The sequence below is a fragment of the Capra hircus genome, chromosome 1, assembly GCF_001704415.2.
Source record: "Capra hircus breed San Clemente chromosome 1, ASM170441v1, whole genome shotgun sequence".
In the NCBI taxonomy this organism is placed as follows: domain Eukaryota; kingdom Metazoa; phylum Chordata; class Mammalia; order Artiodactyla; family Bovidae; genus Capra; species Capra hircus.
The window spans coordinates 134,663,822-134,681,701 of NC_030808.1; the positions used below are offsets into that span (position 1 = coordinate 134,663,822).

General features: G+C 37.1%; 1 protein-coding gene across 2 annotated transcripts in view; it reads left to right on the forward strand.

Annotated features, from left to right (window-relative positions):
- Positions 1-17,880, forward strand: part of RYK (receptor-like tyrosine kinase) — a 111,270-nt gene that overhangs the window by 9,808 nt on the left and 83,582 nt on the right. For both annotated transcript variants that reach the window (XM_018051063.1, XM_018051054.1), the window contains exon 2: positions 15,411-15,532. In XM_018051063.1, the coding sequence (XP_017906552.1) occupies positions 15,411-15,532 (122 nt within the window). The remainder of the gene's footprint in view (positions 1-15,410; positions 15,533-17,880) is intronic.

The window sequence follows — 17,880 nt, forward strand, 5'->3', positions numbered from 1 at the left end:
ATTTCAAACATTCAGGAGTAGACAGACTAGTATAATGAAATTCTATGTATCCATTATCCAGTTTCAACAATTATCAACTCAGGGTCAGTTTTGTTTGTTCGGTACCTCCCCACTCCCAATCCACTCCTTTGTCATCACTTCCCCCTGTCTTCTGCTTGGATTATTTTGAAGCAAACTCAGAAAATTGCATAAAATATTCTTCGGTGTGTGTGTCTAAAAGATAAGGACTCTTAAAAATTTATAATAACCAAGATCACACCTAAGAAATTAACAGTGATTCATAAATATCGTATATCTAGGCTTCAGTCTTCCTGCTTTATAAATTAATGTTTATATGGAGACTCTTGCCTGCCACCTGCTTCTTCTCTTGTCGCTGCGCCCCACCACACCACCATTTAGTTCCTTCGGTGCCAAGTTCTTCTCACCCGAGGGTCTGCAGTCAACTCTTGCTCTGCCTTATGTACTTACCTCGGATCTTTTCGTGGCTGGAGCCTTCTGGGTATCAGCTTAGTGTTCCCTCCTCAGAGAGCTTTGCCTCTCTAGGGCTGACCCTCAGTGCCACTCTGTTCTGTCACTTTTGTTTTCTTTTAGGTGGGATTCTCTGGTGGCTCAGATGGTGAAGAATCTGCTTGCAGTGCCAGAGACCTGGATTGAATCCCTGGGTCAGGAAGAGCCTCTAGCGAAGGGACTACCCATTCCGATATTGTTGCCTGGAGAATTCCATGGACAGAGCCTGCGAGCTACAGCCCAAGGGGTCGCAAAGAGTCAGACACGACTGAGAGGCTAACACTTGACTTTTGTTGTTTCTATCTCCCTCTGTAGGAAAGTTAATTCTGTTTGAGGAGAGACCCTTTTATATTGTTTGACTTTTATATTGTATCCCCAGCACCTGAAACAGTACCTGGCACATAGTCAGGTACTGTTCAGTTAAAATTCAGTGAATGAGTAAGTGAACGAATCATGCTTTTTTTAAAAAATTCACCATCTTGTGCCTTGCTGGAGTCATCATTCTTTTGATCATTTCCCTTTGCCCACTTAGTTATTATCCAAAAGGATATTGGATTCAACTTGCGAATGGAAGTGTAAATAAATTAGTTATAATAGCTTCCTTTGAAGTTGCCTAATTTTCCCAACTCTCTCTCCCTTGAACCCCGCTCCCTGGGTGAGATGTCCCCACCTTGGCTTCCATAGCCATATATACCATATATATGTACCATATATAAACCGTGTGATCACTGTATGCATCATATTCTCTAGTGTCCCTGCTTCACTAAGGCTACCTTGTGGCTTGGCACGTAGCTGTCTCAGCAGACTGCTGGTCCACACTACAGCTGAAGGATATAAAATATTCAACAGAGATTCTGGCAAAATAATTAAAAGCTGGAAAACAGATTTCTAATCTTCTGAAATGCTAATCTGCTGTTAACCCTAGCCAGTGTATTTTTTCATCACTAGCAATTTGATTTGGGCCTTTTTACGTCTTCCATATTTCTCCTTGACTTTTTGTGGGGGTACAGTTACAGTAGTTATGAAGTGTTACACTCTGTTAACCTTTTATTTTTACTCTGTTCTGTGTAGCTTCCTGATGCATGCTCTGATTAGTACTCAGCCAAAGGCTGGAGGGGTAGCCCTCTGCAGATCTTGGAAGTTCTCTCTCTGTGCAGCTCTCTCTTCTCTGGAAATTTGTCTTACATACTCTAGCTGTCTTTGCCTTTCTGAACTCATGTATTTTGTCTGGTTTTGATTATTTCAGACGAGAGAGTTTATCTGGTCCTGTTACTCTGTCTCATCCAGAAGTGGAAATGTCCAAGGATTATCTTTTCGATTGTTTGCATTTTTTCAAAAGTTGTTTAACTCCTTAGATTATTTGTTAAGATAATTTAGTCCAATTTCAAGAAAAAGTTCTAAGGTTTGTGTATGTGAGCATGTATGCACATGTGCAAAAATGTGGGTTTATAGTAGATAATATGGTGTGGGATAATATTGGATTTGAAATCTGCATATTTGAGTTTTAAATCTATCTCCTCCTTCTGTTATATGTGGCCAGGCAAGTAATTAATGTTTCTGAGTGTTGGTTTCCTCATGAATGAGATGCTTTTCAGTGATAACAGGATGTCTGTTACCGTAGTTGCTGTATATGAAAGTGCCATATAATCCTCAGAATAATTTATTTTAGTTATTGGTGGGGGATTTGTATGTTTTTGGATAAAAACTCAAATCATAGAATGTTAGAGGGGTCATTTAGATATCACTTGCTTGATTGATTGCCTTAGGTAGCAACATTTATTACTCATTGAATACTTACTTACTGAGTTTACACTAGGCCTTATTTTAGAAGCTAGACATGTTTTGGTGAAATAAAACAGATAAAGATCCCTGTCCTCATACAACTAACTTTTAGCAGAGAGCTGAGTGACTTGCCTGGGGCAAAAAAAATTCAGGTAGCTTTGGGACAAGGACTCCAAATTTGCACTTGGAGTTGCTTGCAGGGAGGAATAATGTTTGTGAATTCTCTGTTATGTCTTTGATTCCCTGGCTGTAACAGCCAACTCTGAGTTACTAATGGCTGCACAGCTGACTGAAAGTGTGTGTGTGCTCCTGTTAGGAATTGGCTATGAAAGAGATTGAAAGGTGGTTATGTCAGACTGTGAGTAAATTACTTCATCTCTACTGTAGCACTGCGCTTGCAATACATGAGCTTGGTAAGATAATTTTCTTCTTTAAATAGTGCAGGAATCAATGATAAATTGTTTTTCAGAGTATCATTTTACCAGATAGAACATTCTGGCACTGTGGCAGGGCATGCTTCATACTTTATGTTACAGTGCTAGAGATTATGGGTTATGTTTTTGTTGCTATCCTTAGATAGGAGTTGAAGAAAAGATGCCCCTTTCCTACAGTGTAACATTTGTAAATTCTCTTCTTATGATGTAGTTAAATATTAGGCCTCAGCTAATTTTCTAGGTATAATTTGACTATAGCTAGATTTATGAGCTTCTGGTGGACAAATTATTACTTTATTGTATCCATTTCAGTTTGTTAGTTTCCATAAACTAGGAAAATCTGAAACAAGAACTCTGTATTTATTTAATTTGAGCATTGATTAAAATGCAGACTATTTAGTGGCTTCAGACATAGTAAACGATTTAGCCTTTTTTTTCCTCTGGCTCGCACACCATATTGTCCTCAGAACCTAGAAGGGTATCTTGACTAAATTTTCAACTTTAGTTTGACTAACATTTGGAAACCATGGATGATATCATAGAATAATAGAGTTTTGGCTGACTTTTGGAAACCATCGTGATATCATAGAATAATAGAATTTTGTGGCTGAGGAGGGACTTTAACTTTGTCTGGTTTAACTCCCTTGTTTTATAGTTGAGGAAGCTGATGCCTGGAGAAGGTGGTTAAATAATTGATTGCCAAAGGTCACTCAGCTACTCATTAGCAAAAACTCCACTTTAGTTCTGTTCCTACAATACTTTTGTTTTTTGCCTTAACTGATTCCTCATGTTCGTCTTTGACATTGATTTTTATCAATAGCCAGCCATTCATACATCTAACATTTGAGTGCCTACAAGTACACTAATACTCCAGCCTTGCTTGAGAGGTATGCGAGGTAGCAGGGAAGACAGATGGTTTGGTCACTGGCACTAATCGTTCAACCGTTGCTGTGGTCTTAGGAAACCAATAGTTAACTTTTAAAATCAATTAGAATAGTTTTTAAAGTGTTGTGTTATTTGAACTTAAGCTGCACAGGCCAGGTCATGTAGATTATAAGCCTTGAATTAAGCTTGAGCTTAAAATTGTTTAGGGGAAAGTGAATTTTCCTTGATGGATGTTGTGCGTTTTGTAGAAATAACTTTCGTTTTTCAGCTTGGAATTTGGGTTATCTAAAAATAACTTACGAATAAAATGCCATATTTTCTAACAAGAGAGTAACATTCCTACTATGCTAGAATTGGCAGTGAGAAATTTAAGTCTGGTTATGATAGTTGAAGAACTGAAATGTTTTTCATCTTAGGAGAGGACAGTTCTATAATTTTAAGACTGGAGTGCTGCCTTTTCAGCCCACGACTGCTCACCCTTGTTCCTGTCTGCCCTCCAGCAGTCGCGTTCCACTTTCCATCTGCTTGTTGGCCTGCTCTGTCCTCTTTTCTGTTAGCCCTTTCATTTTAATCTTGTGGAACTCAAGTTTTGTTTTGAGGTCTCCTCTGACTCTTTCACAGTGCTGCTTTTTCTCCTCAGCTTAACTGAAACCTGATTTCCTCTTGTGAGTGAAATTTTCCTCAGAATCCTTTCCAGTCGCTGGAGAACAGTGTTAGCACACTCCCTTTGCATTTATGGGGTAGGGGTCAGCTTTTTTTCTTTTCTTTTTTAAAAACAATAATTTATTGGGTGATGTTCACATGACATAAAATTCACCTTTGTAAAGTGAAGAAATAACTCAGTGACATTTAGTTTATATATCATGTTGTGCAACCACCAACCCTGTCTAGTTTCAAAGCATTCCCATTGCTCCAGAGTAAAAGTCCTTACCCATTAAGCAGTTTTTTCCCATCTTCCTCTCTCTTCAGCCTCTTGCAGCCACCAATTTGTGTTCCACTTATCTATGTGGATTTATCTATGCTGGATATTTCACACAAAATGGACTAATAAGATGTGAGACATTTTCTGTCTGGCTTCTTTCTGGCGCTGTGTTTTGGGAGTTCATTCACAGTGTAGCACGTGTCAGTCCTTCATTCCCTTCCGTGACCGAATAGTGTTCCGTTCTGGGTAGACACCAAAATTGGTTTATTCCTTCTTATTTTGCTGGACATTTGGGCTGTCGCCACATCTTTACTATTGTGAATAGTGCTGCTGTGAACGTGTGTGTTAAGTACTTGATTATCTATTTTCAATTTTGGATATATACCTGAGAGTGAGTCATGTAGTAATTCTCTGTTTTAACTTTTTGAAGAACCACCAAACTTTTATTTTTTTTTTCAGTGACTGAGCCATTTTGTGGTCCCATCACAGTGTACAAAAGTTCCAACTTCTCCATATCCTTGCTAACGCTTGCACTTTTGTTTGTTTTTTTAATTAAAGCTATCCTCGTGAGTGTAAAGGGATACCTCATTATAGTTTTGATCTGTATTTCTCTCATGACAAATGATAGTCACATGTTTGTTGGCTGTTTGTGTGTTTTCTTTGGAGAAATGTCTATTCAGATCCTCTGCCCATTAAAAAAAAATATTTATTGATTTGGCTTCGTGAGTCTCAGTTGCAGCACACAGGATCTGTGTTGCGGCACACAGGATCTTCACTGTGGCTTGCAGGCTCCTCTCTAGTTGTGGTGTGTGGGCTTAGTGGCCCTACCCCATGGGGGATCTTAATTCCCCGACTGGGAATCAACCCAGCGTCCTCTGCGTTGGAAGGTGGATTCTCAACCACTGGACTACCGGGGAAGTCCACCTTGCCCATTTTTAAATTGTCTTTTTGTTGTTGGGTTGTAAGAGTTCTTTATGTATTGTGGACACTAGACCCTTATCAGATAGATGATTTGCAACATTTTCCTCCATTTTCTAGGTTGTCTTCACCTTGATAATGGCTTTGGATGTGCAGAGGGTTTTATGAAGTCCAATTTATCTATTTTTCTTCTGTTACTCTTGCTTTTAGTGCCATATTTAAGAATCCATTGTTAAATCCAAGGTCATAAAATTTTATCCCTATACTTTTTTCTAAGAGTTTTATAGTTTTAGGTGTTATATTTAGGTGGTTGATTTATTTTGAGTCAGTTTTTATATGTGGTTGAGGTAATTCCATTCTTTTTGCATATGGATATCCAATTGTCCCAGGACCATCTGTTAAAGAGGCTGTTCTTTCCCCGTTAAGCAGTCTTGGCACACTTGCCAAAAATCAGTAGACTAGATGTCTACTTGGACATCAGGTGGATTTTTGAGGTCACTAACAGCCTTGGCCTTACAGGGTTTCCCAGGTTTGCCCTTGTGCCCCACTCCCTCCTATCTATTGCTTCTTTGCTGTGCATCATAACACATCCTTTACCATATAGTTCCTGAGGAATTGAGTACCACTTTTGATGATGGTTAAAATAACTATGGGTTTTGTTCTGTTCCAGTACTAGCTAATGGAGCCAATGTTTACACATGATTGAAACACTCTGCCAAGAAACCTAAATTTACCCTACAGAACGCATTTCCCCTTTTAAAAGTTGCATAGAGAAACACTGCCAATTTCATTGCAAGATATTTTTGTAGTTTGTTTAAAATTAGTGTTTTTCTGGTTCCTTAAATTCTACATTAATTGGCTAAGTCTTTTATGCTGATTGGGAAGAAGCAATAACTGCTAAGTGACCGATATCTCTGGTTGCACAATATCAAAGGCCTGATTATACCTGCATCAATTGTGTAAAACTTTAAAACTTTAAGCTTTTTAACTATTGAACTTAAGCTATGTAAAAATTAATCGAAAAGATAGATAAGCAACAAGGGCCTACTGTGAAGCACAGGGAATTCTACTCAATATTCTCGGATAATCTATATTCAAGAATCTAGAAAAGAATGAATGTATAACTGAATCACTGTGTCATATATCTGAAACTAACAAAGCATTGTAAGTCAACTGTACTCCATTAAAATTAAAAAAAAAAAACTAAGGAAAAAAATCAATTGGGTAGAAATATATAGGCTTATTTCCTTACTCTCAGTTTTCTTCCATCAGTCTAGAGGTCTGTCATTATGCTATTACCACACTGTTTTGGTTTCTCTGGCTTTATTGTAAGTTTTGCAATTGGAAAACGTAACTCAACTGTGTTCTTTTTCAAGACTCTTTTGGCTGTTGGAGGCTACTTGCATTTCCATATTAATTTGAGAATCTACTTTTCTGTTTTCTGCAAAAAGGGCAGTTACAATTTTGATAGGGATTGTACTGCTATATCCCTTTGGGTAGTATTGCTACCTTAACAATAGTAATAATAAGTCTTCCAATGCATGAAGATGGGATGTCTTTCCATTTGCTTAGGTCTTCTTTAATTTCAGCAGTTTTGTAGTTTTCAGTGTATAAAACTTTTATCTCCTAATTTAATTGATTGGAGTTGTTTTCTTAATTTCCTTTTTGGATTGTTCATTAGGGGACCAGCTTTTATCATGCATTATATCCTTCATTTGTTACTTTGATTTTTGATTATTTTGCCCTAGAATAGTGACTCAGCATCCTCTTCTCTTTTTATATCATTGAGATTTACTTATAGGACCTTTGACCTGTTAGGGTTGTTGGAGTCACTGAGTTGTAAGATGAGCCTCAGTGAGTTGTTTTCATTATTTCCCTCCCTTTATTCTCAAGGATATTAACATTACTATGATTTTTTTTTTTCTCACTTGTTACTTGTGGCTGTGCTGGTACTTTTCTAAATAAGGCACTCATTGAAACGGCCAGTTTGGACTTGGTCCTTTTCTCAGCCCTTGGAACTTCCTTGCTGTGATCAGGGTACCCCAACCTACTCTTAGTCACTCCCTTCTACCGGAACCAGGCTGTTTCCTGGTCTCTTAAAGTTGCCCTTTCCCTGGCTTGTGCACAACTGCCTGAGTAAAGCATCACTGAATAAACGGTTTCCTTCACTACCTCTCTAACCATTCCTCACGGCCCACTTCTCTGCAGAAGCTACAGCACCACTCCTAGACAGTGATAAACCCTGCCATCTGCTGGCCCTGCTTTGAGACTGCGTTTAATTGTTATGTCATACTGGAAATGCTAGTGATTAGTGGCAGTTAGAAAGGAGTAGATTACCTAGATTCTGTCTTCAATTGTCTATTACTTTTCTCTTTCTTAAAAATTGTTTTGAGCATGATGGGGAAGGGAAGAATAAAGATTACATTCAGGAATACATGTATCATAGTCTTTACAGATTTCATCTTTTTTAAAAAAAATCAGTTTGTTTAAAATTCTTTTTATTTTACTAACTATTGCCTGATTATCTGAATAAAAACATACGCCATTTGGAAAGTATACAGGACTGTAAAAAAGAAGAAAAGTACACATTATTTAACTGTGCATTGGGAGTCTTTGGTAAATATCTTTCCAGCATTTTTCCATGTTCTCATTTTTCTTTATGCAGTTGAAATCTTAGGATACAGGTAACTCTTTGAGATAGATGGTACATCAGGACCTATAATGTTATATTTTCCCTCCCTCCCCTGTGGTTAGGTTGTGGACTAAACATTTTCTTCTTTACAAACTTATTGTGCTTTTCCTTATAGCTGATCACCTTTTTAAAAATCTCTTATGGTTGCTTTGGAAGAATTAAATTTCCTTTAAAAGTATGGTCTTGATGTGTCTACATGTCCACTCCTCCATATTAATTGTGGATGGAGATACACATATCTATGTGCTAAGATCAGTCATAGGCTGATAGTTTCGTAACATGATTAAATATATATTGGATTCTCCTCATATTTCTGTTATTTTGGGAAAATTGATTACATTGGGTTTTTTTTGCATTTCTAATATTTAGAGATTTTTTTTGATTCTACATTTTGATTTAGAGCTATATTCATAATTATTATACTAGAATTATTATGTGTGATAAACCTTTTCTCAGTATAAAATGATTATCTCATGTTAAAAATAAAAGTGCTATTAATGTCTCAGTATGTTTGGGAGTGACTTTTATGGAGGAGGATACATAATTGGTATTTTTTTGAGAATCTATTGTCTTTGCACATGATGAGAATTTGTCTGGGAATATAATTCTTGGTACACTTCTGATTCCCCTGAAACCTATTGCTCTGTTGCCTTCCCTATCATCTTTAGGATTTCCCAGGTTATCCTCATTCAGACAGTGAGCCTGGGTGGTTCAAGGATTTTCTTCTCATTTCAGCCCCATTGTCACTGTTGAATGGTGAAATTCTGAGCTTTGATCTTTTTCACTTTGTAATGCTTTTCCAAATTTTACCTTTTGGTTGGGGCTTCGCTGGTAGCTCAATGGTAAAGAATCTGCCTGCCAATGCAGGAGATGAGGGTTTGATCCCTGGGTTGGGAAGATCCCTTGGAGAAGGAAATGGCAACCCACTTCAGTATTCTTGCCTGGGAAATCCCGTGGACAGGGGAGCCTGGTGGGCTACAGTCACGGGTCACAAAGACTCAGACACGACTTAGTGACTGAACAGCAACAATGACAGCCTTTTGGTTGGCTATTTTAAGGGAAAGTTGAGGGAAAGGTGTTTTAGTCATTAGTAATATGCTATTACTATGTTAATCTTAATATATCAAAGATATTATCTCTACCAATGTGATTTTTTAATTGAATTTTGTCATTTGAGGGCCTTTTCTCTAGCTTTTACTGGCCTTCATGTATTATTTTAGACAGCAGTTGGGTTTTTGTTTAGTGAATTGCTGCGGCTGACTGAATGTTTCTTTAACGTGATTTTGAAAATTAATTTTTATTTTTCCCAGTTTAACTTAACTCTTATGAAAAATATAAGAAAAAGGATAAAAGCATAACCCATAAATTACCAATTAAAATCAATTACTGTTCATATTTTTTGGTATTTCTTTCCTTTTTGAGAAATGGAACCCACACATTATGTATATAAATTTAGTTTTTTAAAAAATGAAGGTTCTCGTCTTTTTTTAGAAATCTTTTTAAAAATTGAAGTATAGTTAATTTACCATGTTATATTGATTTCAGTTATACAGCAGAGTGATTCAGTTAAATATTATCTATTCAGTTATAACTGAATATATATTCTGAATTTGTATATATTCCTTTAGATTCCTTTCCATTATAGGTTATTACAAGATATTGAATATAGTTCTCTGTGCTATACAGTAGGTCCTTGTTTATTTATCTTATATATAGTAGTGTGTATGTGCTGATCCCAAACTCCTGATTTACTCTGCCCACTTTTTTAATAGCCTGGTGGCTCAACAGGTGAAGAATCTGTGTGCAGTGCAGGAGATGCAGGAGGCGTGGGCTAGATCCCTGAGTCGGGAAGATCCCCTGGAGGAGGAAATGGCAACCCACTCCAGTACTCTTGCCTGGAAACTCCCATGGACGGGGAGCCTGGTGGGCGACCATCGAGGGAGTTGCCAAGAGTCAGACACGACTGAGCTTGTGCAGACACATAAACACACTGTCCCCTTTGGTGACTGCAAGCTGGTTTTCTATATCTGTGAGTCTGTTTCTGTTCTGTAAATAAATTCCTTTATATCATTTTCTTTAGATTTCACATAAAAGTGATATCATACAGTATTTATCTTTCTCTATCTGACTTACTTAATTGCAAAGAGTCAGACTCTATCTCACTTAATCGCAAAGAGTCAGACACAATTTACTGACTAAAACAACACAGGCAACCAATAAGCTTGTCTTCTAAGTCTGTGCGTCACTGTTTGCTAAGTTCATTTTTCTCATTTCTTTTTAGATTCCACATTTAAGGGATGTCATTTCTCCTTCTCTTTCTGAGTTACTCCACTTAGGATGCCACTCTCTAGGTCCATCCATGTTGCTGCAAATGGCATTACTATGTACGTTTAAGTTTAATTTACCAGATGTTTATTGAACATCTGTTTTATGCAAGAGACCCATTATAAATGACAGACATTATTTAAAATTTACTATGTATAGTATGTATCTTGCCTGTCCTTATTTAATGTTATTATAAGCAAAACTCAATTTGTTAAAATTTATTTATAATAGTCTTATTGATGGCTTCATAGTCTTTTCCAGTAATTTTTTTAGTGGCTAAAACCTGTCTTCAAAGGGGAATTTCAGTATGTCTCATGGGTGAGCAGAGAGAGATTTGACTAAAGGGTGCAGTGGCTTGGAACACCATCCCTCTCCAAAGAAATTGTTGAAAACTGTTGTTCTCTGTTATGGATGTATTATAGTTTATTGATCATGGCTCTATTAGTGGTAATTTATATTGTTACTTTTCTTCAGTTTTAAATATAATTTTGACTAATATCTTTATGCATAAATGTTTGTGTCTATATTTGGTTTTCTAAGGATGAATTTTTAGAATTGGATTTACTGGGTTAGAGTATAAACATTTATAAATCATTGATATATGTTCATAAATTGCTTGCTTGCTACACCCTATCTAACATTCAGTATTGTATTGAAAGAATATAAGCATTTCTGTTCCAACATCAAATGCATTTCTAACAAACACCTTTAAGATTTCGAAATCATTAAAAATAACAGGAATTATGGGAAAAATAAGGTTAAGGGCAAACCACTCAAGACCTCTGCAATTTTCAAACCAAGTACTAATAAAAGCATAATTGGTACCTTATGGGATAACTTGAACAGCTTGGTCAAACCACTTAGGGTGGCTGAGGCAGCTTCAGAAGAGAGTTAAAGATGTTAAAAAATAATAGGATGGAAATCACTGGCTTGCATGATTTTGAGGTAGTGCAGATGAGAGCTGCTTTCTAAGCTGGTGGGGCTGCCATCAAGTTGGGCATAAGAGAATGCGCAGCTTCCTGGGACTAGGAACCACACAGAGACTGGTGGTGCTCCTCTGAGCAGAGAACCTTTTGTGCGGGTGCTTATTTTTAGTTTTCGTTTTCACTGTTTTAGCTTTCTTAAAATAGGGCTGAGGGGGACTCCTGCCTGGCAGCAGCTGAACTAAGTGAGGGTCTTTTCCTTTTCCAGTGAAAGTTATAGTTCTTTACCTGCTATTCTAGTTCCCCATGTCTGGGAAGATTCAAATGTTAACTGACACAGTTTCTATTAATATGTTGTACTGGTATTTTTATTTCCTAACCACTGATATGCTAATTGATGTTTAGGAATATATTTTATGACAGAACAAACTAGATTTACTAATTTGATGGGTGAAAATTTGAACTTCATTTTAATGGCTTCTTTGAAGAAATTCAAATCCTTTCAAGCTAGGAATAACTACCTTAGTAAAGAATGGCTATTTCAAAACAAATTCTCTCAAAATCTAATCAGGAAACAGCAACTCTGTTTGCAGTTGTATTACAGTTTTACAGTATTACTATATTATAGTTTCAATACCTAAATCTAGGGTAGTGAATTTAAAATTTTCAGTTTTTATTTTGGTGGCCATTAAGTGTTTATAGATATGGATCACAGGGCTCCAAACTGTCAGCAGCTTATAAATATTTATTTGTTGAACATAGAAGCATGTTATAGTGACTCATTTGTGGGAGTGCCTTCATCCAGGATTATGCAGCACTCAGTTAGAGCACCGGAGAAGACGAGGAGCAGGGAAGTCCAAACAGTTCAAGACCAGTGTTTGCAGGATGGAGTATGCGTGTCTTAGCTGTGGGAGAAAGTTGAGGGTACTCTTAAGAAAGTAATTGCAGTAATTGGGGTTGAGGTCAGTAAGAAAAAAAACAAGGAAATGATTGCTATAATCAAGTGGGAGAAACAAGAGGATTATGGACCCTGAAGGTATGAGCCCAGAGAACAGCTGTTTTAACAATAAAAGGAAGGAACTGAAGAGCTACTAAAGTATTGAAATAATTACAGTTCAAGATTTTGGAGGTAAAGCAATTTGTTTATTCCCTCTGTCCATAGAGATGGGCTGCTTTGGTATGGATAAAGGTTGTTGGAGTTGGGGAGTGAAAGGAACATTGAAGAACATGTTGAGAGTGGGTTCGCCTCATGCACATTGGGAGTCTGGCATAATCAGTCACAGGAGAAGGGTGTTTAGAAATTTCATTAACAGGTTCCAGTATCTCAGTGAATGAGGTAGCTAAGACACTGGGAAGGAGCTTTGTGTGGAGTTGAATTTACTAGATGCTCTTAACATTTTAAACTGTGTCTGGAAAGTGCAAATAAGCATCATTGTTATTATTACCAGTAATTACATTGTAACTGTTATTTGTTAGGAACAGATTTCTTTATTTCCCTGTGAATGATATTTGAAATTTAAATTTGGAAGTTGTTGGTCACTTATGATGATTTTTTTCTAGAACTTTATGTTGGTGCTAGTAACTTTCTGTGGTATGCAAACTTTTTGAGATTAGAAAAGAGAGGTAAAAACTATTGTTGAGTCTTTTTTTCCTCCCTCTTTAAAAAAGTTTAGATGAACTTTGTATATAATGAAACATGCAGATCTTAAATGTACAGTTGGTTAAGTTTTGAAAAATACATACACCGATGTAACCATCACCCTAGTTAGATGCAGAACGTTTCCATCACCCCAGGAAGTTCCCTTAATAACACAGTGATTTGATCTATCACTACAAATTAGTTTTGCCTGCTCCTAGAACGTTTTATAAAAATAATTAATACAGGATGTACAGCTTCTTTGGTTCATGGTCTGTTAGAGTCATCCCTTGTTACAAAATCTCAGCAGTTTGTTTTCATTGCCAAGTAGTGTTCCATTGTGTGAATGAATATAACACAATTGGCTATTCATCTATCTGCCGAGGGGTGTTTGTGTTGTTTCCAGTTTTTGCTGTTCTGAATAAGAGTGCTCTCAATGTTAACATATGAGTTTTTTTGTGGAATCGTATGTTTTAATTTCTTTTGGTTAATTATCTAGGAGTGGAATAACTGAATCTGAGTAGACGTACACTTTGCTTTGTAAGAAAACTGCCCTTTTCCAAAGTAGTTGAACATTGTCCCATTCTTAGCAATGTATGAGAGTTGTATTTGCTCCACATCCTTGCCAACGTTTAGTCATTCTTCTGAGTGGAAATCATATCTCATTGTGGTTTTAACTTGTATTTCACTGTTAGCTAGTAATGTATAGCACCTTTTTATATGCATATCATCTATTTGCATATCTTTTCTTACAAAATATATGTTCACATCTTTTGCCCTTTTTATTTAATTGTGTTGTCTTTTAATTTTTGGTTCATAAGAGATCTTGACATATTCTAAAAATAAGTCCTTTTGATAGATATGTTGTGAATATTTTCTCCCAGTTTGTGACTTGAATTTTCTCAATATCTTTTGAGGAGCAAAGTTTTTAATTTTAATGATGACCACTTCATCAATTTTTCTCTTTGGATTCATGGTTTGCGTGGCTAGTCCAAGAGATGTTTGTTTAACCCAGGTTGTGAAAAGTGAAGGTGAAAGTGTTAGTTGCTCAGTCACGTCAGACTCTTTGCGACCCCATGGACTGTAGCTGCCAGGCCTCTTTGTCCATGGAGTTTCCCAGGCAAGAATACTGGAGTGGGTATCTTAGGAGGTATGAGAGCCTCACCTTGACCTCTTTGCACACCACAAGGCGTTTTAAACTCATGGTATGAAGCTCAGTCAATAGGAAATTTACATTTCGTTTGGCCTCCCCTGTACCTTTTTCCCTCCCATGTGTGGAATACGTGTCATCCGTTACTGGAGGGACACCTACCCACAACTATAAATAACAGTAAATCAATTGAGAGCTCTTATTCCCTGCTTTTATTCTTTCAGTTCTTTTGGATTATATTGTGGAGAAAACTTCTGATATTTTTACCTCTCTCAAGCACTTGATGTTACCCTCTTCTTCCCTTTTTGTAAACAGTGAGCTGTGCTCAGGCTCACAGCCTTCATGTAGACAGTAGTGTTTAGCTAGCAGTTAGTAGGTAGGTTTTTTTTTTTTTGGTTACCTTGTATTTTTTTCTCAGTAAATACTGGGTTTCTTCTTAAGATGGTGATTAAATCTTTCCTTTAAATTTTTATTTAAAAATTGAATTAATTTTAAAGAAAATATTTAATACAAGTAGGATGAAGGGGTTATCACAAAACTGAGTAATGTGATATGTGTTGGAGGTTGGGTGTAACCTTGGCCAAGAAAGTGGTGTGGAGATGAGTGAAATTTGAAATCGCTAGCATTTCTTAGGCATCTTGATATGTTTTCCTTTCATCTGTGGTGCTAACTTGTCTAACAAGAGTTTACCGAGCATCTGCTTTGTGGAGAGGGCAGTCCTGAGAATATGAGAAGTGTAGTGTTCTCTGCTTTGCAGTTCAGATTTGGAAGAAGATGTGTATCTGTGTGGCAGTGGCGTGAGGGTACCTTGGTAACATGCTGTTCAGGTGGCCAGCACATCGAACTGACAGAAGCCAGGATCACCTCTGGCTGGGTCTTGAGGCCTTGACTCACCTCATGTTTCCCCCAGGTGCCTGTCTCTTTTCCTAAATCCACATCAGTTTTGCAGGGTGAAGGGGCTTTTGTCTGTAGGCATTTATCTGAGAAGGTCTTTGTCCAAAAGGAAATGCGTCGCATTGGTGGTTCTCAGAACCAGAGTTCTGGCTCCAGCACCCCTGTGCTTAATTGTTCCGAATCTCAGTTTCTTCATCTTTGTTGGCAATGATGAAATCCAGTCTTCTTCCTGCTTTATAAGGCAGCACGCGTGGGATGTGCTTTTACTCTGTTATTAGGATCAGTATTTGAATGCTTTTGAGGGTATTTGGGGCATTTAATTTTTTCTCTTTTTTTTCCTAGGTCTTGATGCAGAACTTTATTATGTGAGAAATGACCTTATTAGTCACTACGCTCTATCCTTTAACCTGTTAGTACCCAGCGAGACAAATTTCCTGCACTTCACTTGGCATGCAAAGTCCAAGGTAAGAGAGCGGTCCACCAAAGAGGCCAAGACAGAACCACCCAGGCCCAGAGGCTGAGGCAGAGGCTGGATCTCCGGGGTGGGCTGCCAGCTGCACAAGAGGGTCAGTGGGTGGTGGGCTGTAGCGGTACTGGGTCTTCTCAGATTTGTGTTTTAAATCTTGAGCCCATTCCTCTAGACTTGAAAAATCCTTGAAAATGAAAGTAGCGTTTCATTTGAAAATGAAAAGAAAGCTAGTCATGTATGTGACTAGCTTCTGACAGAACACTTATTTTCAGGCTTTTCAAGCAAGGATGTAGCTCTAGCTGGAAGAGGGGACAGGTGGACCTGCTAGTGGTGTTATGAAGAGCTATGAATGAGGGGTTGGGGGATTGGTAAGATAGGTGGTTTAGACACGTTTGAGGTCTTGGGTACAGTTTTCCCGGTTATGGAGAAACAGTAAAAGGAAAGAACAGGACGTGTAAGCACTCGTGTTGGTTCTGGCTAAGCTTCTTTAACTGTAACAAACTTCTTGCCCGGTTTACTTGTTGCTGAATTCTTCAGATTTCCTCTGTTTGGGCTTGTCTATCGTGGTAAGTTTTCTCTTAAGTCAAAGAGTGAGAGGCTGAGTGTAGAGTCCACCTTCCCTGGTCAACTTCAGTTTCTTTTATTTTGTCAGCCTCATGTATAAGCTTCTGAATAGGATTTTATTTGGGAAATAAAAATAGGTTCTGCTATACTAAAATAAAAATACCTATTGTAGAGTTTATTTTTTAAAAATTATTATACAGTGGTATTTGTTCTTAAGCAAGTCATTTAAATCTGACCCCTTTAATATAGATCTTTGTATCTTCTTAGAAAACAATAATGGTTATTGGGAAAATTCAACTATTACAGAGTTGTTTTAAGAACTGTTAAGACTTTGTACATCTGAACCGAGAAGAATAATCATTGTTTATAAATTTGGTGTACTTGATACTTGAAATCGTACTTCTTTTTCCTTTTTAAACAAAAAGGGAATTACCTGATACATGTGTTGCACAGTACTTTTTCCCTACCTGATACTATGTCTTGGCAACTTTCTACTTTTGTAATTACAGATTTAACTCAGTCTGTTTAATGGCTTTATAGTATGATATTGTATAGATGTATGATGTATGGTTATTTGTTAAGTGCTTCATTGATGTATGGATTTTTAGTAACATTTCCCTTCCCTGTTACAAATAGTTTCATTCATTTGGCAGGCAAAATTTTATGGTAAAGGGATGGTAAAAACAATTGGTAGTCATCTTTTGTTGCTGTGTCTAGCATTATTATTAATGAATATAGAATCATAGAAAAAATATGTGTGTGAATGTATATGTATGTATATAGGTATATGTGTGTGTGTATATATCTAAGAATATCTAAATTTGTTCAGAAATTTTTGTGTACTTTTAGCATTATTTCTGTATAGTACATTGTGATGAGGAAGTGAAATGGCTGGGTTAGAGAATGTTCATGATTAAAATTTTGATTGCTACTGCCAAATTCTTTCTCCCATCCCTCTCCCAAGATGGTACCAATGAGCCAACATTCCTTACAAAGTGAATAAGGTGCTTATTTCAGTTCACTGCTTAATGCTAAATATTTTAAGTATATTTGTTTGCCAGTTAGGTAAGCAAAAATGATTATGTAAATATGCATATATCCACATTTTTATATATGCTCACATGTATATTAGAGAAACGTACACATATAGACATACGTGCATTAAAATACACCTGCAGGAATGTTTTGATGAAAGTTAAATTAGCTTGGATCCTGGGTAAAGTGTATGTGCCTTGCTGTCTAGAACACCTCAAGTCCAACATTATTGCCTTGGGGTATCCAAATAGGGGATGTTCTTTTGGAAGTGGTTAGATCTCTTTAGGATGAAATCTGCAAAAACAGAGGGAGAAGATTCATGTGATCTAAGAACATTTAGTAGATGGTAACGTGGATATGTTGAAGTGCCAGCGTAAATGACATAGGTCACTCAGAAAAGGTTCACTCGAGACATTTTAATCTGAGGTCTGTTGGTTTGAATGAGTAGGCACCTGGACTCTTCAAGGAGACAAACCTAATTTTGGAGATAAACCACATTTTTCAGTACTGTGTGACTTTATTATTACTTGGGTGACCTTACCATTACTTGGGGGAGTAACCTTTAATTTTTATATAATTTCAGACAGAAAATTACAAAAACAGTGCAAAGAATTCTCATTTATCCTTCACCCGGATTCACAAATTGTTGCTGGTTTGCCGCGTTTATTTTATGATTCATTCTCTCATTCTCCCTACTCTCACGCACACAGACGTTTTTCCTCTTGAACTGCATGCAAGTGAATT